This window comes from Spermophilus citellus (assembly GCF_964194105.1).
Source record: "Spermophilus citellus genome assembly, chromosome: 7".
In the NCBI taxonomy this organism is placed as follows: Eukaryota; Metazoa; Chordata; class Mammalia; order Rodentia; family Sciuridae; genus Spermophilus; species Spermophilus citellus.
The window spans coordinates 27,271,954-27,294,756 of record NC_138188.1 but is presented as its reverse complement, the minus strand read 5'-3'; the positions used below and the strand labels follow the sequence as shown (position 1 = coordinate 27,294,756).

The following is a 22,803-nucleotide window of genomic DNA, read 5'->3' as shown; positions in this document are numbered from 1 at the left end:
CTGGTATTTTCAGCACTGGTGGGCTGAGGGACAGAATGGGATATACCCCAAGACTCTTTGCAAACTGGAAAGCATCATCTGGTAGGATCCTCATTTTGGGGCGAAATCTTATTTCAGCAGTCACTTTATCGCTCCAAAGACAGCTAAAAAAGTTTTTTTTTTTCCTTTAATAAAAAAATCCCAGACACACTTTGAAGTCCTAGAGTAAACCATCAATAGAAGGAAGTGAATCCCCCCACGGGGGCACTGTAGAGCCAGCATCATCAGGAAAGCTCCAAGCTTCAATCTGATATCGTCAGGAGCCCACTTAAAAAATAAATTACAAAAAAGGCCGTTTGGGACGCTACAGCTGAACTGTTTTTTTCCCCTCAGGTGCAGCAGGGATGGGGCAGACTACAAATCAGTCCGAGCACTGGCTGCCTTGGGGGCATATTTAGGCATCAGTTCATTTATCTTCCGGATGTAGTCAGACTTTTCTGCACACCCTTTGCAAGTCTCCCCCCAGTCATCCAGGATCTTCTTCAGCTCTTTCACTCGGAGCTTCTTCAGGTCCACTGTGCTCAAGTCGATTTGCTTGTCTGCAATGGAGAGTAGGGAGAGAGTTAATGGCTGAGTGGGAGCACCCATACTCCTCTAATGTCCCATGACTGGTCACCCCCTGCATGTCAAATCATCCGGTAAAACAACCAGCCCTGGGCGGCAGGGGAAAGACATCTATAGATATATGCAGAAGTGTCAGTACCTACTGCCCCAAGAAGGAACTGACCCCTTCATTAGGAGAGCTGCCTCAGACTATGAGTGTCATATACTATCAGACATGCAGTATGAAGAGGCCATACAGTCTTTAGAGGAGAAACACCACTCCATCCTCTAAGTGCCTCTTGCACAGTCATTAGTGAATGATACCTCTAGGTTGGTGACACAGCAGATAGATCCCCTAGTCTCCATTCATAAACACAGACCTGGAGTCAGGGGTTTACTCTATGACCAGAGTGACATGGAACCAGCCAGATGGCCCTGTTATCAGGATCATTGAGAAAACAAAGCACCCTTAACAAGTGAATAAACTTAGTCACTTGGACATTTGAGGCATAATAAAAACACTTGTGTTTAAATTTTGCCGAAGAGGTCCTGATTCTTTCTAAAGATTGGGATTGTGTTTTGGCCACCAGAGGTGGTCTCAGCCAGAGATGCTATGGCTCCTGACACTCTTGGGCTAAAGATTACAAGGTCTTTAGAAGTTGAAGCAATAACCAACTTGTTAAACACAAGTAAGATCACATTCCTTCTCTGCTCAAAACTTCTAATGCGCCTAACTTCACTCAGGCTAAAACCAAAGTCCTCACCAATATGCAAGGCCCCTGTGACCTGCCTTTCTACCTGTCATGCCATTGTCTGCCTTTAGACGTCCTACTTTCTCTGCATGGAATGTTCTTCCAGTAGCTAGCCTTTTCGCTAATGCCTGCCTCCTCCAAAGTTTGCTGACATGAAGGACCTACTCTGACCTTCACCCACTTTGATACTAGGTTCTTCCCCATCCCATCACTGAGTGCCATCTATGCTATATACCCGACTCACTATGGCTCTAGATCACTACCTTCCATTCCAAGGTAGAAATTAAGCTCAGAGGTGCATAGCATTTGTTGAAAAAGGTCTGGTCATACTCACCATACTTTAGCTCACAGATCTGGCTATCCTTCTTCTTTAGCTTCTCACATATCTTCTCCACAGGGATGTGGTGGGCCAGGGGCTTGGATACCTCATTGATGATCTTGGTGGCTGCATCATCTGTGGCCCCTATGTAGTAACACTACAGCAAGAAAGGACAACAGTCTTCAGGGTGGCACTTAACATTTCTCTCTGTCACAGCCTCATTTTGGGTCTTAACATATGCTCGGTCTCAACTAAAAGCCACCAGATGAATTCAGAAGTCACCAGGGTTCAAAACTTTAGTAGAGAAAAACAAACCAGAGACTGCCACAGAGATTAAAGATAAAAAAGCCACTCCTCCATGGGGCTCTTGTCCTTGAAGCAGTCCTGGCCCACTCTGCAGGTATCCTGTTAACTTCTGTCCTCACACATACCATGCTCTTTCAAGCCTCAACACTCACACTGGCTGTCTCCTCTGCCTGGGATGATTCTATTCCACTTTGATGATGACCCTTCCCTCACTGATTGTTCTATCTAATCAGCATCCTCCCACCACTGAATGATCCTGGTCTCTCATGATACCCATTTGCTGCACTGTTTGTCTGTTAGTCATTTTTCTACCCTGATGTGCCTATCTCACAGTAAGTGCTTAATAAATACTAATAAGATAAAAATATTACGCCTGAAAAATACATGCCACTTGGGTGAGGTCAAAGGTACTTCACTCCCACATTAGTTTTCAGACAGAATAGCTGGCCCACAGTGAAGTGGAAGATAAACACGAGCCAGGGCCAGCAGAGAAGGGTCACCAGCTACTCACCAACCGATTCTCTTTGCCTCTTGCTTCACGGCAGAACTTTATAAGTTCTTTTTCAATAGTGGCTGGTGAGAATGTGACATCTCTATCTTTGAGGTCCTGGTAAAATCTTCCCAGAAAAGAAATACAAACTGGAAAAGAGAGGGAAGGGAGATGCTCAGCAATCACCAAATCGTCTCCCCATTCCAACAGGAAGAAACTCTTACAGGACACACAGACACACATCATTAGAGGTCTTTCCATCACTGTTTTTCTCTCAGGTACCCACAGGTGGACAGAACCCTGCTTCATGTTGCTGGGGTTTCTTTGTACACTCAGAGCATGCGAGAAATAAGCATCACACCCAGTGACCCACAAATGATTCTTCCCTGCTCCTTTCATCAAGTTAAGCCGAAAGTGAACACGTGTCCTTGAGACGGGGCTCACTATGACCTCATAAATGGATAGACTGGAGGCTGAAGAGAAACAAACAAAATGCTGCTCTTTTCCACGTACACCACCAAAACCCGAGGTGCAGTTTCATAAGGCCAACAGATTGGCGCGGTACAGAGGACCGGCCTTTTGGGTCTTGGACCCGGGACGCTCCTGGGAATCTCTGAACAATAATGGGAAGGGACAAAAACTCCGACGTGATGTGGACTTCAGGCCAATTTCTTTGTACGAGCTAGTCTCCACTTGTTTTCATCCGACCAGTGTTTTCTAGGCCTGGGAAATATTTTCTAGGCCTTTCCTCTGGTGGACCCCGCTGGGAACAGCCGCCGTCTCCCCCGCCCGCTCGATAATTTGTTGGGTTCAACGCCGTCGCGAAGCCGATCATTGTGTGCAGACCCCGGCCCCCCGCACCTTCGCAGTCGCCTGGCCGCAGCGCCCCGCTGCCTGGCAGTACGCTCAGGGCCAGCACCACCGCCAGCCCGTGCGTAGCCCACATCCTCCTCCGCCGCTGCCGCCCGGACTGAACCGCACCCGCCGCGCTGCGCCGCCTTGGGGTACTTGCCGCACGCCGGAGCTTTCCATTGGCGGGCAGCCCCCGCGCCCTCCCACATGCCGCGTTCTCATTGGTCCACATGCCATAGAGCCCAGACGGGCGGCTCCACGCTGCCCTTCCCCATTGGCTGGTGGTGTCTTGGCCCTAGACAGTTGTCGGCTTCCGATTGAACCTTAGCGGCCCACAGGAAGTAGCTGCGGCCGCCTCGGAAGCTGCATGGGCAGCCATATTGGATAGGGGCAGCTGCCTTAGCTGTTGCTGGAGCTGTGGGCGGAAGTAGGATCTGGCTGCCTCCCAGCGTCATACTAAATTGTCCTGCATTTCACTTGTACTTGTCCCCACGCCCGCCCGAGAAACGCTGCGGATCTCCCTAACAGGAGCCTGGACTCGTGGTGCAGGGTCAGGAGTTCTAGGGTCAGCCGAGACTCAATAGATTAAGTAGGGTTGAACAGCCGCAGACAAGACAAATTATTTTTCCCTTCTTGTTTTGAACAGTCACGTGGGTGAGGGAACCAACCTCTAGGAGTCCGCTGAGGCTCAGGCACCCGCCTGCCCACCCCAGCTGATTGAAACCTGCCTTGTCCAGGGTGGGACGGACTATAGGTTCCCCCTGGAGGAAGGGCTCGGAGCCCATCAACCCCCGCTCATCCCGAGGCTTTGGTGTCGCCTCAGTGTGGTGGCTACGGGGCTTAGGAGGTTTGTCCTCCACTTTTGGAAGCGATGTGCATTTCCTCACAAGCTCCCGACGCATGCTTGAGCACGCTGGCCCGCCTGCTTTCCAGCTGAGCCATCAAGGCCCTTGGCTATCGAGCTACTTCCCGAGTGGGGTCCCGTGGGTCGACTGACAAGCACCAGAGGATGTGTCCTCCTGGGCTGCCCTGCTTCCAAGGCTTGGCTACCTGTCCTTGAAGGTAGGACGCGGTAAGGGCTGGCTCAGTGCTGAAAGGAGACATCTTTGGGGCTAAAAGGGCTTGGAGCCCAGCGGCAAGGGTTGGAGAAGGGCACTTGTGCTGCTCCCATTCAGTGAATTCAGTGGATCAGTATCAGGTATTCATCTTTAATTAACATCACAGCAGTCAAGAGAGTGGGAAAAGGGGGAAAAGTCAAAGTGGCAGTTATTTACATCTAAAATTCACATTACTTCTTGGATTTAGAGCATGCTACCACAATATATACAGTAACTCTTGGGACACTGGTACAAATTTTTTTTTTCTTTTAACTTTGCTTTTCTGGTACAGGTAAGATCATTTTTAAATCATTTTTTCTTTAGACATAAATACACAAAAGAAATGGTTAGTAGTGTTCTTGTTTTAAATAAGCACAGAATGCCAGAGGTTAAAAACACATTTATAGGACTGATAACCAATTGGACATCACAGTCTATACATTTTTTGCTCAAATTCCTGTACAAATACACAGCATTCAAATAAGTATTTACAAATAAGCTTGAAAGAATGAAAATCACTATTTCACAATCTTTTCAAAGAATTTTCATCTCTCATCTCCCATTTCCCCTCAGACTGGCTGACTCTCCAACAAAAAGGTTTCAGAATGTGTCCATTTCATCCAGTTAGGGAAAATGGAGAAGGAAAACATGAGTTTGTTTCACCTTCCATAAAGCAAGGCCAACAAACTTACACTTCTCTCCCAACATCCTGTGCCATCAAGTAGAGAAGGTAGATGTTCTTATGTGATGACTGCTTTATCCAGGAACTGAGGTTCTGAAGTGCCTGAAAATCTGATGTCCTCTTACCTTAGAATCAAATTCAAACCAAGTCCCCGACCATTTAACATTAATGATCCCCAGATGTCCCAGAGATTGAAGGCTGCAAGTGAATCTAGGTTCAGGCCTCTCCTTTGAACTGTGGACTGCCTTGACTGACCCCCAACCTGGGCCAGCCTTCTGCCCCACTTGGCCTGGAGTAATCCTGATGGTATCAGAAAAGCCCCACACTGGTGTTAATGCCCAGATGCTATGAAGGTAACTGGGTCTTCTATCTTTCCCTATAGGTTACTTGCTGGCATTTCTGTTAAACAAGTTGGCACTTGTTTCCAAGAGAAAAACACCCTGACCATGGCATTTTCTGTTTGAAAAGAGGGGCTGAGGAGAATGAACGAGGACCTAGAACCCAGGACCTGGTCATGAAGGCCAGATAGGCCAGTAAAAGAGGAACTGGGGGTAACATGCCTTAACAAGGAGAAGGCAGTCTTGTGACCATCATAATGTGACCCAAGCAAATGAAAGAAAAAGTTTTGTCTCAAGACTTTTTTTTTTTTTTTTTTAAAGTAACTGAGAAGCACCCTGGTAAAATACTACTATACCCACCCCACCCTATCCACCCCCAAATAATACACTGAGGAAAATCAGTGCCCTGATCTGAAAGAGTTTACTATAAAGACAGCACTGTGGCCTGCCAAACAGACTGGGGAGGCTGGAGAAACTGTCTTCCTGCTTGCCCTGAACCCTGAGTGGTGGTCCCCATGGGCCTGGAGCAGGGGCGCTATACTTGGCCACTTAGGAGATGATGATTTCTACCTGTATGGTTCTCTGCTTCCACAAGGAGAAGTTCCTTTCCACCTTTTTTACACAGAAGCTTGCTGAACCTGACCACATGTCCTCAGGGCCTGGAAGCCTGGCTGGGCAGCCAACCCCATGGCTCAGAGGTAGTGCTGAAAATCCCTGATTCCGGAGCTGGTGGCAAGCATTCTAGCCACTCTGAAAGCTCAGAGAATTTCTGGCCCCTGCCACACCCCAGCCTCACTCTTATTCCAGCTCTAACACATGGGAAAGGGCCTACCTCTAGGAGAAACGTGGTTAGGGTAGCCCCTCTGGCTCTATTCCTTCACTCAGACCCCAGAGGGTGGGAGAAAACCCTTGCAGATCCATTCACCATGGAGCCTTCTGCAGGTCATGAGGGGTATCAAATGGAAGGGAGCAAATGATCAGAAATAAAATGATGGAGAGAAAAGTCCAAGGTGGTGTAGGAGACAAGGCTGGCCCATGAAAACTGGCAGTGTGCCTTGGGCATGCAGGTAGGCCAGTCACATGCCTGAGCTGGCAAGTCGGCCTACCCATACCCTCAGTTTGCACACTCCTGGATGGAAGAGTGGGCAGGTGGGCAAGCATTTGTGCAAAATGGCTTGTGGCCCATTTGTCCACCTGTGACATGTAGTCCATGTGGTCCTTGCAATCCCTGAATGCAACCATTAACTTTTCTGTCCATACAGCAAAAGAAGAGGTCCCTAGTGCAATTTCCATTCTGTGCGTCTCTGCCCTGAAGGGAGGGCTGGGGCTTCTGCTCTTGGGCCCTGTGGTGCTGCAAAGCAGTTCTGTGCAATATCTCCATGTAGCTCCACACAGTCTGGAACTATAGGAGGAAGAAAGCATCTACTGCATAAAGAAAAAAAAAAAAAAGGAAAACCCATAGAAAATGGAAACATAAAAAAAAATGAAATAAAAAGAGAAGCCACAACTCTTCATGCTGCTGCGGCCTTTGAACATGGCAACACATGAGTTCACGGCAGTAGAACGGAGACTTGGGGTGGTGCTCTCTGGAGTGCCGAGCCCCTCTAACTCTCTGGGGGTGGGGGGAACTTGCTTTTCAGACCTGGAGTGGTTGGACAAGCTGTTCACTGAAGGTAGTATCATAGCTGCCTTCCTGCTTCTCACTGTTCCCCTCGGCCGTGCTCCCAGGCCATGCGGGCCTGTTCCTCCTTGGTGCTTCCAGGAGGCAGTGAGGCCTTGCGGTGTAGGCCTCTTGGCCTCTCCGCCTCTTCACGCAGCAGCACACCCTCGTCGTGCTCCAGGGCTGGCAGCCTGGGATGGTAGGGCTTGGGTGGCAGTGCGGGTGGGTCCATGGGGTCCTGAGGGATGACACACCCAGGGGCTGAGTGACTCCGGCATGGCTGGGCCTTGAGGGAGTCCAGGACAGCGGACTCAGAGAGGCTGTAGTGGACAGGGAGGTAGGGCGGCTCAAGGTCTTCATCGCCATTCCAGGCCTGGCTTGGCATGGAGTCCATAGTGTCGGTTCGAGGTGGGGCCTCTGAGGAGTGCCCAAAGTTACTTTCACTCAAGGAGGACACACCACTGCTGGCACTGCCAGACAGTGTAGAGTTGCTGCCATCCAGACCTGATTGAGGGCTGGTAGGGGAGGCTGGGATGGGATGGAGAGGAGACTGTGCGAAGGAAAGGGTGGGCATGTTAGAATCCCTTGCTCTAGATGGCTAACTGGCCTACCATGTGGAGACCAAAGAGTCTGCTTATTAATGAACTTTTGACTCTCCTCAACTAGGAGTTTCTTGTTCAGCAGCAACCCTCTCCCAACCCTTCCAGTGGTACCCCAGAATCACTATATTTCTGAAGGCCTAGAAATGGCCCTACTCTGGCTGCTGGGCATTGGTGTCCCCCTTCCCTGGGTCCCAGGCTGCTGTCTGTGGTCTGGGTTACTAACAAAAGGCTTGGTTATCAGACTACTTGAGGGAGGACAGAAAGAACCTTGGTGGGACATGGACCAGATGAATTTATTCTGCTAAATTTAACTAACAGCAGGATTTAAGTTTTACTTTTGGGGGGTTCTTAATAAAGCTTTGGTGCCTGATGCTTCTTACTTTCACAGGTCACTAATTTAAGAAGCTCTATGCCCTACCAGAGGGACATTTATTTAGCTATTGTTCTATTGATATTGGCAGAGAGCACTTGTCTTTTAGTGCTCATTGCCCATACACTCTTGGTATCATGTTGTCTCCAAAGCCCTCTGATCTCCCTGTTCTCATTGCATTGGTTGCAGGATGCACTGGTTACCTGCAGCTCAAGTATGGCTCTGGCTACCCCCAGCTTCTGCCAGTCTGAGCTCTCAGGGACAGTGAAGCAGAGGAGACCTCAGGTTCCTCTCATAGACCCAAAGATGATTCTACAGCAGATGAAATGGTGGGACTGTTGCTTCAATACATTACCTTGCGCAGGGTCCGGGCAGGGAGGGCCGGGGGAGTATCACCCAAAGGGTGATGGAAGGCGTCAAAATGTAAGGAGTAATGACCTGCGAAGGGAACAGAACCAGAACCTCATCAGGGGCCCCTGCTCAGGTTGCACACCAGCACCATCTTGCTGGGCCAACTGGACAGGTGTGGAAAGAGTTCCCTGGGGACCCATCAGTATTGAGGGTGATGGGAAAACTTCTTTACATTGATGTTCTCCAAAACAGGCTGCTGGGATAAAAGAAACCTATTCACACAGGAGGCCAGGAAAGTCGAGTGCTTCAGAGCTCACAGAACAATAGGCTGCAGGCTGTAAGAGCTCTAGCCTACTGCTAGGTGATGACAGGCTGGTGAGCAGAGCACCTGGCAGAGTTGATTCCGTTGTCTTCAGCTTCCTTCATTGGCCTTACTGAGCTAACCTGCTGGACTCCAAAACCTCACTGACCCCAGTGCCCAGCAGAATCCTTCCTGTGGAATGCATGTTTTTTTCTTTGGTTGTGTTGACCCAGAGGATGGCCTATCTTCTCAGCCTGGACAGGTGTTGATCTGGTCTTGGAGCAGAGTCTGAGACCAGGATTACTTGGGGGACCCGCTGGAAGTCTTCTTACCATGCAGCAGACTTCGGGGAGGCACTGGGGGGGCCAGGATGTGCCCCATGTGGGCAGACAGGAAGGGCTGGGCCTCCTGGACTCCACTATCCAGGCTCCAGCTGCTGGGGGCTGCTGGCACCGCTGAAGGGTGGAAAGAGATGGTGTGAATGGAAGTTACTCCTTCAGCTACCCTCTGGGAGAAGCCCATCCTATAAGCCTATGGATTCTCTGGGTGTGCACTGTGTATCCAAAACACATGGGAGTGGCATGCCAGCCCCTGTAACTAAAAACACTGGCCAAGCAAGGCACAGTGGTTCACAGAAGTGGACTAAAGTTGCCTAAGAGGATGAAAACAGCTGATATCTGAAGAGTATTCAAGATGAGAAAAGCTGAGAGAAAGTGCAGTAAGGAGTGAACATCTGCAGTCTCTGGGATTTGCCAGAAGGGAAAGCAGAAGAGGACAGAAGAGCAGAACAAACTAGGCTGAAGAGACCAAGAAAATATGGAGAGTGCAGGCCCTAGACCTCCATGCCAAAGTCAAGCTAGGGCATGTCTACTGTCTAGGCCCTGTGTGAAAAGTAGGGAGCAGGATGGGAGCCAGAAACTGCCTCCTTCCAGAGCTTCCAGAACATTGCTAAGGAGCACATAGGAGCTGCCTCCCAAACTAGCCCTACAAGGGCATGTAGTGACATTCAAACTTTGACCCATCCCTGTTGCTCCTATTCCCACTGGTGGATTTGAGATGAACAAGAGGTTTTCCTAGGCAAGGAGAAGTGTTCAGTGTACCTGTTGGAAGAAAGTATAAAGCTCAGGAACTACAGCCCATGCCCAACTGGACCTACTGCTTCCTGAGAGGATGGAAGGCTATGGAGCCCACAGAAGCTTTGAGGTGTATATAGAGGCCCCTACATGCCATGAATGCAGAGTAGAGTGGGCCCCAGGCTAAGGAGAAATCCAGTGACATAATACTGGCTTGCCTCTCAGCCACAGTTGGGGTGAAAGACTTTGTAGGAGGGGACAGGAGAGAAGCAATGGCTGAACCTTGAAGTCTAAAGAGTGCCACTCTGCAGGTATGGGAGAGGACATATGAAACCAGGAAGCTGATTCATCCTAAAGAACAAATACCAGAAGAAGACATATGTCCTTTATCTGGATACTTTTGGACTATTAGTAGCAGGGAAGAGTAGCTCACATTCTAGGTGCCTGGTCACTGGCTCTTTTCTGAGGCTGGGATAGCTAAAGGGAGCCTGAGGTACCTGGACTTGGGTTCTTCCAGTTCAGATACTGGGAAGTTCCAAAGCCTGGAAGGGAAGGAACTGGAGTCTGGCTTTTGAGGAAAGTGGCCAAGAGGGGCGGGACCCATGGTAACGAGGGATAAGGGGATGAAATCCATCTTTCTTCTTTTTTTAGGGACTGACAGAGGCTTTCAGAAGAACACAGGGTAAAATTCCATTATCTAAACAGTTTCATTTCTAAGGAGGACTGTTCAGTTGTTGCCTGGTGGCAGGAAGGAGGGGTGTGGCAACCATTGGGCAGAGGGCAGATGCTCAGCTGTTGCCATCAGGGAGGAAAGAATTCTAAATCTGATGAGCATCAAGTGGATTCCATCAGCAGTCTCCTCAGAAAGCCTAAGCCACCCAAAGAAGAGGTCCATCTTTGCCCAGGCTCTTGCCAAGATGCAGCAGGAGCTTCTTGGTCTTCAGTACTAAGCACCATCCACCCGCCCCCCCCCCAAAAAAAAAAAGAAAGAAAAGCACCATCTACATAAAAAGCCATAGATCGTGGGGGGGAAGCTTGGAGGTGAATCTGAGGAGCTTCCCCAAAGGGATTCCAACAGCCCATGATCTCAGATGCACGCCTAGTTCCTGGAAGAATTGTTGGGACTGCAAAAGTTCACTTACAAGGACCTGAGGAAACTCAAGGGTAGGAAGGATATGGGGGGAGGAAAGCTGGCAAGGATGTAATGGTTTACAAAAGAGTGCCTTCCTGAGCTACTCCATGTGAATCAGAAGTCACCAAGCTGGGCTCTTAGCTTGAAGTTTGTGAACAGTGGGGACAAGGGACCTTTTTCATGCAGCAAAAGGCTAGTCATGCACTGGGGCTAAGATTGAATGACCTATCTTAGAAGAAAGAGAAATTCCCAGTATCTTGTCCTCTTTTTCAGCATTAACAACTGTCCAGCACTGGACTGAGGTCCCCACAGCACAGCCCCTATCCCCAAAGTAGGCTTGCCTAGTATGGTATTTAATTGCTGGTGAAGAAAGATATCTGTAAGAGAAAGGTGGAGTCCTAAGGAGACTCAGCACCCTAACTGACAAGAGAATGGTGACAAGTATGTACAGTTCCTGCCCTGGAGGATTCAGATGGAGACTTGCTAATGTGTTGCCACTGGGCAAATGTCTAATTTTCTGCCCACTAAGTGCTGACCTTGTGGTGTGAATATGCTTGTTTGGGGCTCAGCCTTTGTTCTGAGACAACTCTTTCCCTCCCATACCTAGAATGGGCATGTGTAGCTTCTTGATGTAGTCTAGCCTGAGGTCTGAGTTGCTTCTGGGTCCAGCTGGTATAGTATCTTGGTCTGGCTATCAATACTCATGAGAGCCCTGAAGACCTGTTGGGGCTCCTGGCTAGTTCTGAGATTGCTCTGCATTTTAGGTGATGAAAAATCCTTGTGGTTTCTTGCCTCAAGGCTAGAAGGGGCACTTTGGTTTGGGTCAAAGGTTCAGGAATCCAAGAACTGCATGTTTTCAGGTTGTGCAGCCTTGAGGTAGGAAGGTATCTTCAGTAGGCACTTTGTGGCTGACCATCTAGCACCAATGCCCACCAGGTACTCAGGTTGTGGACCCAGTTAAAGAGAACACAGAGGTCTTTGTCCTCCTGTCCTGATGTGCAGGGGAGGAACAATGACAGTGGGGATAGTAGACAGCAGTTGGTGAACAGGTGCAATGACAACATGAATACAGCTTTGGAGGGCCAGATGGCAGGCCAATATAGGTGGGAAGTGAGTATGCCCTTAACTCCAACAGATGAATGAAGGAGGAGGAGAACCTATGTGAACAGGGCTGATATGGAGCCAGGATCTGGGTGGCATTGTCCCCACTTAGTTTATTGCTCTGTGTTGAAATTAACTCAGTTATCTGGGGCTTCAGGCCAATGTAGTAGGGGTCAGAGGCTGTTGCCATTAGTTTGTAGAAGTAGAATGTAGGGTAAAATGCTCACCATCTAAATGGCTCAGTTCTAAGGAGGATTGCTCAGTCTTATCGTATGGTTGATGGCCTTGAAATGTAGATGGACTCACAGTAGCTGCTGACAGGGCTTTCCCTGGAGAAGTTTGTGTTTGGGAATTTCACTTTGCCATGGTATGTCCTTTCCACCTTTCCATTCCTCTTGGGAGTTTTTTTTTTTCCCCCACAAGCCTGTTTTGAGCTTCAAGGAGAGAGGTCCCTGAAGGCCCAAGTTGAGAGGGACCAAAAGGCCTGCTAAATTTGGGGGCTGGCTCGGAAGTGCCTAGGGAGGTCCCCCACATAATACCCAAATTTCCATAAAACTAGACTTAGGACAGGTGGCAGCTGGAGCCTCTCTGAGGATGGGCCTTGGAAAGAAGCAGAGATTCAAAGTGACATGATCTAAACCAGCTGTGGATTAAATAGTGAGCATAGTAATTGGTTAGCATTCTGGACAGATAGACACACTTAGGTGTTGGGGTGTGGCTCAGACCTGGCCCGTTGGTACTCAGGGACCAGAATCAGACACTCAAGATTGGGACAGATGTTGGGGAGCCCATGGAGGAAGAACAATACCTTTTTCAGCTACAGATAAATTGGGATCACTGCAGGGTTTGCAGGCTCCAACTACTTGCTGGAACAGGGCCCGTTGGAAGTTTGGTGGCTGAGGGAAGGAAGAAAAGAAAAAAGAAAAGCGGAAAACAGCCAGTTACATCTTGGGAGGCATGGACTACAGGAGCCAGGAGGTTCCAAGATCAGATGGGGAAATCAAAGCAATGGGATGGCTTCTGTTTGAGATGCTCTGAGAACTCCATGCCAGCCCTGGGGAATACTGTCCAGGGGTGTCTGGTTCTGAGCACTCCCATGGACATTTGAATCACTACCCAGGTTGTCTTGTACAGGCTCTGTGAATAGGACATAGGTATTTAACTATCTGCATCCTTGTGTCTGGCCAGGGAGGCCCACTGGTAGGATTTAAGGATCCTGCTTCCCTCAGGAGACTGACAGGTTTTGCCTTCTGAAGAGGCCCCATAGAGCTCCATGTTAGCATTGAGGTTAGAGAAAAGGTACCACCCAAGCTTGGAGTTCGATAGGCTCTGCTGTTCTGACTGGTGTCTGCCAACCAAATCTGTTCTCTCTGCTTTATATGGCTAATCAGGCACAGGGAAAGTAATGTTGAGAAACTCTTGGCACTCTGGGGCCAGGTGATAATCACTTGGAGGTGATTTATGAACTTGGATAGAAGGGTAGGGGCAGACTGCACAGGGGAGTGAGTTAATTGCTGCAGCTTCTTGGTCCAGGCCCCCAGGCAGGATGTTTGGAGAGCTGGATGAATGGTGTGCACAGGCACCCTAGCAGGTAGTGAGAGTGGATAGATAAGAGGCCCTTGCCCCTGTGAGGATTCCCCTGCACACCCACAGGGAGGAAGGACATCCTAGCAAGCTGGCCAGAAATACGGATAACCACACAAGCAATACTGGTTCCAACCCTGATGCCATTCTACCCATACCTGCATTCTGGATTGCTGGTACTAGAATTTATTCATACTACATTCTTCATCCAGGAGTAAAGCAGCCTTCTTATAGCAGGATGAGGGAGGCATGCAGGTCAATGTGGAAAGCCCAGCAAATGCAACGAGGGGAGTCCAAGCCAACACATTTATGGTTTCAGAAGGCAGTTAGTAGGTTGGGTCTGCTACCTGTCCATTTTCCAGGATGGCTGCTGGATACATGGCACTGCTTGGGCGGTCCCGGTGCGTGGGCAACAGCAACATCATTTCCCGGGCGTGGCGGTACTTATCTGGCAGAGAGGGAGAGCCTGTAACCAAGTGAGAACAATCACGCACAGATGACAAACCACAGATGAAGGGCCCTGCAGTCAAACATCCTCAGGACTGGGGGATCAGGGTAGGTGTTACTTGCAGTTGGGGTGAGCTAAGCAAATACAAGAGGAATGAAGTGGAATCTGGTGGTTAGATGGTAGGGGCTGCACCTGGTATTCCAGCCAAGGCAGACCCACTGACAGAGCCCCTTGGAACACTCAAAGGCAAAGGGTGAGGAGAGTTGAGGACTAGAGCAGATGGGTAGGGGCCCCTTGTATCCACTGCTCTCAAGGCATGGTTGTGGCCTGTACGCTGGGCTCTTTCAGGGGGCCCAGGCATGGGTTCAGGTCAGCTTGAAATGGAGCCATCACACAGAGACAGAGACACTTAGATAATAGCCACATAGTTCTGATTTGACATAGTGGGTCTCCCCATGCACTTACCTTCTCCTGATAGTAGCAGCCCTATTCTTAGCTGGCCACTGGCCACTTTTTCCCAGGGGCTTGTCCCTCCCAGATTCCAGGTCCCTAGAACCTGGCTTTTGCCTTTCTGTTAGTTCTATTGAAGCCTAGAGCCAGGATGGCTGGGGGAACAAAATTAATCTGGAAGTTATGGGGCTTTACCCCAGGTTCCCAAGTACATGTTCTATGAAGGCTCTGCATTGACCTCCCCTGGCCCCAGGGGATATTGTGGCCAGACAACACCATGTAAGGTGTGAACCAGTCCCCATGAATTCAGGCCATAGGTATAGGTTGAGGAATTTGCCAACCTGTGGTCCTCAGGAAGACCTTCCACAGAAGCAGAAAGAATAACTTGCTGGCTTTCCTGGGATATGGGTAATTTGGATAGCACTCCAAATGTGCACTGTTCATTGTGCCACATACCAGCATATCTATTGAGAAGCTAAGGGGCACTGATTCCATCATGGGAAGGTCACCTGGACCCCAATGCCTCTGGCTGGCTCAAGTGAAACCCTTCTTTGTGTTGTGCCCTGAGAAGCTGGACAGTTGATAGCCCACAGGTTCTAGGTAAATCTTCAGCTTCTAGATGCTCTGTCCCCCAAACACAGGGTCTCTTGGATTTTCCTTTGAGTGTGCAATGTTAGCACTGTCAGGACAAAGCTAAAACAAAGTCGTATTCAGCCAACTTGCCCCAGAGTTGTTGAATTCATTTTAGTCCATGTTGAAGTTTAGTACTTGCAAGAAATCATCATAATCAATACCAATAAGGTACTTTTGCCATAGTTTTTATGTAACTTCTTCCACAGTTGGGCTGAGTGATCCTGTTTGTAGAACCTCAGGACTAGCTTTGAGACCTACTCTTTAAAATGTCCTTCACTGGTAGGGGACTGAATATAGTAGAATTATTGAAAAATTGGGCCTGCAGATGACAAGCTTGGAATGGTGAACTAGTTATCTGGGCAACATTTGTGGCCCAGAAAGTAGTATCTACATGCACATATTTACTCAGAGGACTAGAAAAAGGAGAAAATAAGAGCACATGGATTAAGAGGATTATAAAGTAGTGGGAACCTAGACTATAAGCCAGTTGTCAAAATATACCCATAATTTGAAACCCAGTTTTGTCTCATTATAGATACTAAAATATAACATGCAGTGCTCATAGTGTAATCCATACAATTGTAGTGATAACCATAGATTTTTTTCAATAAATCTCATGTACTATGACAAGCAAAAAAAAAAAAAAAAAGAAAAAAAGAAAAATTGGGCCTGAATTTGCTACCATTTTGTGATTTTATTTATTTCTATGTTCTCTTTTAGAATTTGTATTCACAGACTACCTCAAGAAGATGGCTATGTAAAGAAAAAAGAAAAAAAACCCTTCAAATCCTACTAATTTTTAAAAGTACCTTTCCAGAAAGAAATCCAGAATGCTCCCTGACCCTGTGGGCTCACGGGATAGGACTGCCTTACATGTAGTAGGTACAAATTGAACAAAACCAAAAAACCCCAGAATCTTTACATCAATTCATTTGCATCAAACTCCTATCTAATGCTCATTCCACAGCAGGAATGTATTGGAACTGCCTTCCAAAGGCTGTCCATGATTTTTCATTTGCATACTTAATATCCTGATCCATACTGTGGGGACTAGGATGGAGGGACATAAGTATGCAGACCCAGGAAAGTCCAGGCTCTGGTGAGGATTTGATTCACGTTATGATTTTATTCATGTAATTGGCTAATATTTGACTTGAGGATTTGGATTTGAATTCATGTTATAGTGGCTCCCTCTAACAAGGGAGTGCTGTGTTAGCACTAACTTCTCCATCTCTACTAACTTGCTTCTTTCCCATTGCCCTGGCCAGCCAATTCCATGGTAGGAGAGGGTGATGGTTATTTTCATGATGGAATTTAAATATAAGTGCTTATATGTTTATGGGACTTCAGAACTACTTCAGATGTATTCTAAGAATCTGCAGGGAGTCTAGGATCCAGTGACTGAGTGATTGAGTTCTTCAAAGAAGGATTGATTACTCATAATCCTACTTTCTAGTCCCACTCAGCATTTTGACCACCAGGGGGAGCTGCTGACTTACAAGAGTTTAGAGGATTCTTTGCAGGTCATTCATCTCAGGTTTCTAAAGCAACAGGGAGAACAGCAGGGTCAATGGCTATGGTCTCATGACTACTGGGAGTGGGGAAGTAACTCCAATGTAAAGGACTCTGCTCCAGACCACCTTCTCCATGAAAACTTTCTCCTCATTTACCCAAATGGAGTACATCACTCCCTTTGTCTAGGAATATCTATTACTGCATCTACCACATCTGTCTTCTTCTTTGATGTCATACACAGTCTTCTGTCTTTTACAGAGTCTAACACTGTTCCTGATGAGATATTGGGTCAACACATGGGTTGTATGAGTGTTGTGGTCTAGAAGTAACTTCTCTTTCTTGTTGCCTCTGCCCTTGCCATCTTTCCCTACTTTGGGCCCTAGTTTGTCACCAAAACTGGTGACCATCTCTCTTAAAATACTCTAAAATATGTTATGGAATTTGACCCCCCTCCTTGGCATCTAATTTGGCTTTAGTGACTTGCCAGCTAACAGAAATGAGGCAAAGAGAGTTTCTAGGATTTCCAAGGCTAGGTAATAAAAATCCTTGCAGGTTCTACCTGGGTCTCTTGGAATGCTGATTCTGGGGAAAATCAGCAGTCATGCTAAGAGAAGCCTAAGCCATTTGGAAAGGTCATATGTAGGAGCTCAAGTTAACAGCCCTAGTTAAGCTCCTCCCAACAGCTATCTGATTAACTGGTAGCCATTTAAGCGAACCATCTTGGACATCCAGCCCAGTTGAACCTTTAAATGATTCCAGTCCGAAGTAACATCTAATTCAGTGAGCTGTTAACTCAGACTTAGACATAGTAATAAATTGTTTTAAGACACTGTGTTTTGTGTGTGGTTTATTATGCAGTGACAGATAAATAGGCAATTTGAAATAGTGAAGAGTTATTTCCAAATAAGGAGAAAATAATTTCTATTCCACTCTTACGTAGTACTCTCTGAGGCAAGAGTCACACAGCCTCCTGACTGAGCACTCAGTAAAAGCTTTGAGTGAATAAATCAGTAACTAGTTAGCTAAGGACACAAGTGATGACAGTCTATTAAGTCGCTGATAGCAACCATAGCATAGAGGAGAGTCTGAGCAGTGTCAGAATGGAACTGAGCTAAAATGTCCATCTTTTACTGTCTTCTGTCTATCAATAATCAGGACTCAGAAATCTGTTTTCAGTGAGAATAGCTAGATATGATGTACACTACAGTGTTCATGGCTACTTCTTAGGGGTTCCTTTTTTTTATTCCCAAAGTCATCTTTCAGTATGTCCTTCTCCCACCCCCAGAGAGTTACATCTCCAGTCCTTTTTATTTTTTTGTTTATCTTTATTTTGTTTATTTATTCTTATGTGGTGCTGAGGATCAAACTCAGTGCCTCCATGTGCAAGGCAAGTGCTCTGTCACTAAGCCACAACTTCAGCCCTCCTTTTTAGTTTTTATTTTGAGGCAGGGTCTCACTAAGTTGGTGAGGTGGGCCTTGAACTTGGGACATTCTGCCTCAACTTACTGAGCTGCTGGTATTATTGGTGTATACCATTGTACCTGCTTGTGTCTTCTTCTTTTTTAAAAATATGTGTGTGTGTGTGTGTGTGTGTGTGTGTGTATAAATAAATAATACATATATTTTAGTTGTCAATGAACCTTTACTTTATTTATATGTGGTGTTGAGAAATTGAACCCAGTGTCTCACACATGCTAGGAAAGTACTCTTCCACTGATATAACCCCAGCCATTGTGTCTTTTTAATACAAATCACTGTTCTTTCTCTATGTCCGTAGCCTTCACAATCTGACAAATCATCAGTATGTACCAATTTGTTGGTTTATTTGTCTTGCTTAACACTAGAGAGGTATGCTTCCAAATGCTAGCTCCCCTTGTTTGGATCACATAGTCCATGTTAGGAAGGCAATAGGCATGAGACTAAAGGCTGGTTAAGTGTAAAGACCTGTACTCCAAATTCAGCTTTTCTCTCTCACTAGACCTGTTTCCCCACAGGGATGAGGGGTTGGACTGGATGCTTCAGAAGGAAGTCTGCAAGTGCCCTATTATAACTTTATTTCCCTTCTCTCCACTTTGATAAGGCTTTCCCAATTCCACTACATCTTTTCACTATGCCACACATGTTAAATTCCCTCTATCTTTCCTATTGTGTGCCTCATTGGTTTGTGTGCTTTGGAGAGATTCTTTCCTTAATGACCTTCCATGTCTTAAGTTTGTGCTATTTTTATTTGTATTCATAATAATGAGAAAAACAAAAAGACCCCCCTTCCTGAAGCCTGGAAGCTATAGCCATTCACTTGCTTGTAAGCTTAGACCATTGTTACTATCTTGTATAGTTACCCCTGAGAATCACTAGACCATTATATACTATAGTTGATGGCCATACCAAAGGAAATGTTTCTTTCTTTCTAAAAGGACAGAATCAACTTTCACTGCAGAAACTAGGATCAAACTGTGAAAAACAATATTTATTCAACTGAATAAGAAATCAAGCAATAATTGGCAAAGATACTAGGTTTTTACAAAGCCATCTCTCCTGATTAAGCCCTTCCCAAGTGAAGAAAGTTCTTTTGGTGGTTATTACTGTTTTATAATAACATTTTCCACTGTCAATTTTAGCCTTCAATTTGACTCTTCATATTTTTTCATCTTGCTTGATTCCTCAAGACAAAATACCCATTTTTTGCCTTGATTTTGATCTTTATTCTTGCAAACATTTCAGTGAGAAAGAACTGAGCTTTCTCCTAGGCTGGGTCCTTTTACTGAGAGAGTTTCAATTCTGGCTACCCAGTGGCATAGTCTAAAGCGAGATGGAGAAAGAGATTTGGAGGCAGAAGCCCTTCACTCCTTGGTGCTGTAAGCACACATGAGAATTCTCTAAGTCACAGGTACAATTTCAGACAGTCACTGGCAAAAGAAGGATGAGTGGGGTCCATGAAACCCTCTCCTCTTCCTTCTGTAAGCAGCACCTTGCCATCCTTACCTCGGGTGCTGGAAGGGGCAGAGGTAATCATCTGGGAGGGTGCTGAGTGAGTAGAACTCAGGCTGGAGGATGAAGGGCTTGCCTGGGACGAGGACAGAACAGAGACGTTGGTGACTGAGCCCTGGTACCTGGGGTTGGGATATGTGAGCTGCAAAGGGAGAAAAATCAGCATGATAGAGTTCTGAATAACCAGGACTGTAGGGCTGACAGAGAGTTGGTTCTTTTACACCCTGAATAACCAGGCCCAGTGCCACCTGCTGTACCCTTGGCCCTGATGGAGGTCAGTCTGATGGCTGACACTAGGGATTGCCATACCACCTATGTGTAGCAGGGCTGCTGAGTTACTACTATTGTGCTCATCTGGTGTGCAGGACTTGGCTATCAGTAAGAAGCAGGAGAACAATCTGGCAGAGGATCTTTCCCCATGGGATTTGTGAAAGCATCCAATACTGAAGCTGGTTTTCTTGGGAAATAAGGCCTGGGAACTGAGTCTTGGAATGGTATGTAGAAAGAAGGCAATTTGCTAGCTCTGAAGATAGGTGTACTGAATTGAGTTAGAGAATTAAGCAGGGTTGCCAGCCCTCAGATCAGACCCCCAAATAGAAAGGTGAGTCCTATAGGCATATCCTGCCCATTCTCCTTGGATAGCTCTAGTACCTGCATGTGGTGGTACAGATCTTCAGGAGCGTCGCCCATGGAGCTGTCACCCATCATCACCATGTTTCCTGCTTCGCTGGACGCATGTGAGGAGAGAGAGGATGATGAATGGCGGCCTGTGCCCATCAAGTTCATGGGGCTGTGAGCAAGAGTGGGAAATAGGGAGGAATCAGGCCATGGCTGAGAAAATATGCTGGGTGGTAGGGGCACTGGAGGAATGTGTGAAATGGGCATCATCAGCCTTGGCCACCACTGGTTTGGGGCAGTTCCAGAGCCAATGTTCACACCCATCTGAGGCCTGGAATAATCCTAAGCCCCACTCTGCTGCTTGGGAGCCCCTGGTCCGGGAAGGCCTATGGGGCTGGCATAACCTCTATTCAGAGTTAAATGGTTTACAACTACTGGGTCTGATGACATTAGTGGTTTTTAAGGAAGAATTAGAGAGAAATGGAATCAAGTCAAAAATCCTATCTCTCCCTTGCTGTGGGATGTTAGTCTAAGTCAGTGACTATCCCTGCTCCTAGGTTAGAGTTGTTGAATTGGGAAGCTATCAAAATAGATGGCTGTGAACTATCTGTGGGCTTCTTTCCATTCCTGTGGCCATAGGCTTGCCAATAAATTTCCTCTATCAATACCAGGAAGCCCTTCATTCATTTGTTCCTTCTCATTTACATAGTGCTCAGTCTGCCATGTTGCTGTTCACCATGGAAAACAAATCTAAGTGAGAGACTCCTTTCTCTGACCTCTTCTCCCAAACCTGGCTTTCCTTCCTTAGGGACTCTGAATATCCTCAGTTGAGCAGAGTCAGGCCTGAACTTCTGACTTCTGGGCAGCCACACCTTCAATGTACTCATCACCATGTTATCTTTTTCCTTAAAACAATCTATGATTCTTATTCCCCTTGGGATCAAGCCAAAAGCCTGCATGAACAAATCCCATTCAGAGTTGGGAGTTAGCCCCCTTCCACACTCTTGAATACTGCACTTGAGCCACCCCATTTTTTTTTTCTGCCTAATGAGCTTCTATAATCATCCTTTAAGACTTTCCCTGATGCCTCCTCCTCTGGGTTTCTACAATAGCAGTTATATGTTTCTATCACCCAGGGAAGTAACTGGTTGGGTACAGAATGCAGATCCTGTGGCAGGAGCCGTGTCAGGGCTGTGTGTGTATGTGTGTGTAAGAGGGAATGAAAGCACTCTCTGGAACTCCTTTCCTCTGATGCTCATCTTCTGGACTTACCTCTCTGGAGGGAACCCACCCCAGTCCTAAGGCCTTACCTGTGACGATGGGTCATCTTCATGTTCTCAGGACTCATGGGGCTATGGGATGCCAGAACATTTCCCCGTGGGGTGCTAGTGCCTGAACATGCAGGACTTAGCTTATCCAAACCTGGAAACTCCTGTTGAGAAATGAATGATGTTTCAGAGAATAAAGAATAAATAAATAAATATGTGGTAGTAGGGAAGAGCTGGCTGGTAGTCAAAAATGTAAAAGAAACAAAAATAATCTTATAGTGTACTGCTGACTTCTTTTGGGCAGTGATTCCTTTATGACTAAACTTTATGTCCCCAACTGCACTGAGACCCAGACCAGAGGTCATGAAACCCTAGGTTGACCCCACTCAGAGAAGCTCATCTGGAATAGGCTGAAGTTAGTTTGCTCATAGGATTGTGTTAATGGCCTTTTAAAAATATTTTTTAAAGTACAGAGTAAGTAGAAAAAAGGCTGGGAAGGAGAAGAAGAATTTATTATCACTTATCAGTCAGTGGGAATGCATTTTATAAGGATTAGGGCTGGGTTTTATTAGATTGCTAAATGACCAGCTCTTAGTGACATGAGTTAAGCTGACTATGACACAGTCTATTGGGAAACAGAAAACAAAGTCCTGATGTAAGTAATTGAAAAGCAAAAATAATTCTATTTTAGCATAATTAAATTCTTACTAATTGTGTAGATTTCTTGTAGAAACCTCTAATCTCAAACCCTCTTGGGTGATAGCATATTGGTCTGTGTCTCTATTTGCTACTTTATGAAACAAAGCACAACTTTTTAGATTTTCTTAAGTCCTTCTAAATTTAAGGTGGACAAGGGCTCTAAGTCCATTGAGGATGTTTCTGAGCTCAGTCTGAAGAAGTAGCAGGTTTCCCACATTCTTCTTTCAAAGTATACATAGGGCTGAAATGTGCTTCTGCAGCCCAAGAGTACACCTTCACATTTGCACACTTTAAACCTTGATGAGTGTGTGCAAACATTTTGTACTCTTTACTGTGGTGACCTACCTGCCCATGTGGCAGAGAACCTCACCCTACCATGGCCAGGCTCTCATCTAGATGGGAAATCTGCAAACAGCAGAGACCAGCTAAGCTGGCAGGAGACAGTGTAATGAGAGGTGATGGAATACCCATCAGATACAGAGACTCTACTAAAGTTCTTTAAATGGATACCCCAATTTTAGGGGAAACATTAATTCTCTTAGTATTTCACATTGTAACACGATGAGAGAATCCTAACAGGAAGGAAAAATTA

General features: G+C 46.7%; 2 protein-coding genes and 1 long non-coding RNA gene across 3 annotated transcripts in view; 1 reads left to right on the top strand and 2 right to left on the bottom strand.

Moving 5' to 3' along the window:
- Positions 1-294: 294 nt before the first annotated feature.
- Positions 295-3,467, bottom strand: MANF (mesencephalic astrocyte derived neurotrophic factor). Its single transcript, XM_081301124.1, has 4 exons — positions 3,311-3,467; positions 2,471-2,598; positions 1,669-1,810; positions 295-578 (listed from the first exon to the last, which is right to left on the bottom strand). Exons 1-4 carry the CDS (start codon positions 3,393-3,395, stop codon positions 394-396), a joined length of 540 nt encoding a protein of 179 aa, XP_081157250.1. The 5' UTR covers positions 3,396-3,467; the 3' UTR covers positions 295-393.
- A 380-nt stretch (positions 3,468-3,847) lies between these two features.
- Positions 3,848-19,606, top strand: LOC308653066. The gene is made up of 4 exons (XR_014022981.1): positions 3,848-4,363; positions 5,463-6,116; positions 13,955-14,147; positions 15,844-19,606. It is a non-coding gene; the product is annotated as an uncharacterized lncRNA (long non-coding RNA).
- The window catches only part of DOCK3 (dedicator of cytokinesis 3), a 695,231-nt gene continuing 678,539 nt past the window's right edge, over positions 6,112-22,803 (bottom strand). The window contains exons 47-53 of the mRNA XM_081301421.1: positions 21,555-21,676; positions 20,278-20,416; positions 19,621-19,768; positions 13,940-14,058; positions 12,817-12,904; positions 8,406-8,488; positions 6,112-7,628 (exon numbers count right to left, since the gene is read on the bottom strand). Coding sequence (XP_081157547.1) covers positions 7,119-7,628; positions 8,406-8,488; positions 12,817-12,904; positions 13,940-14,058; positions 19,621-19,768; positions 20,278-20,416; positions 21,555-21,676 — 1,209 coding nt within the window. The 3' untranslated portion in view covers positions 6,112-7,118. The remainder of the gene's footprint in view (positions 7,629-8,405; positions 8,489-12,816; positions 12,905-13,939; positions 14,059-19,620; positions 19,769-20,277; positions 20,417-21,554; positions 21,677-22,803) is intronic.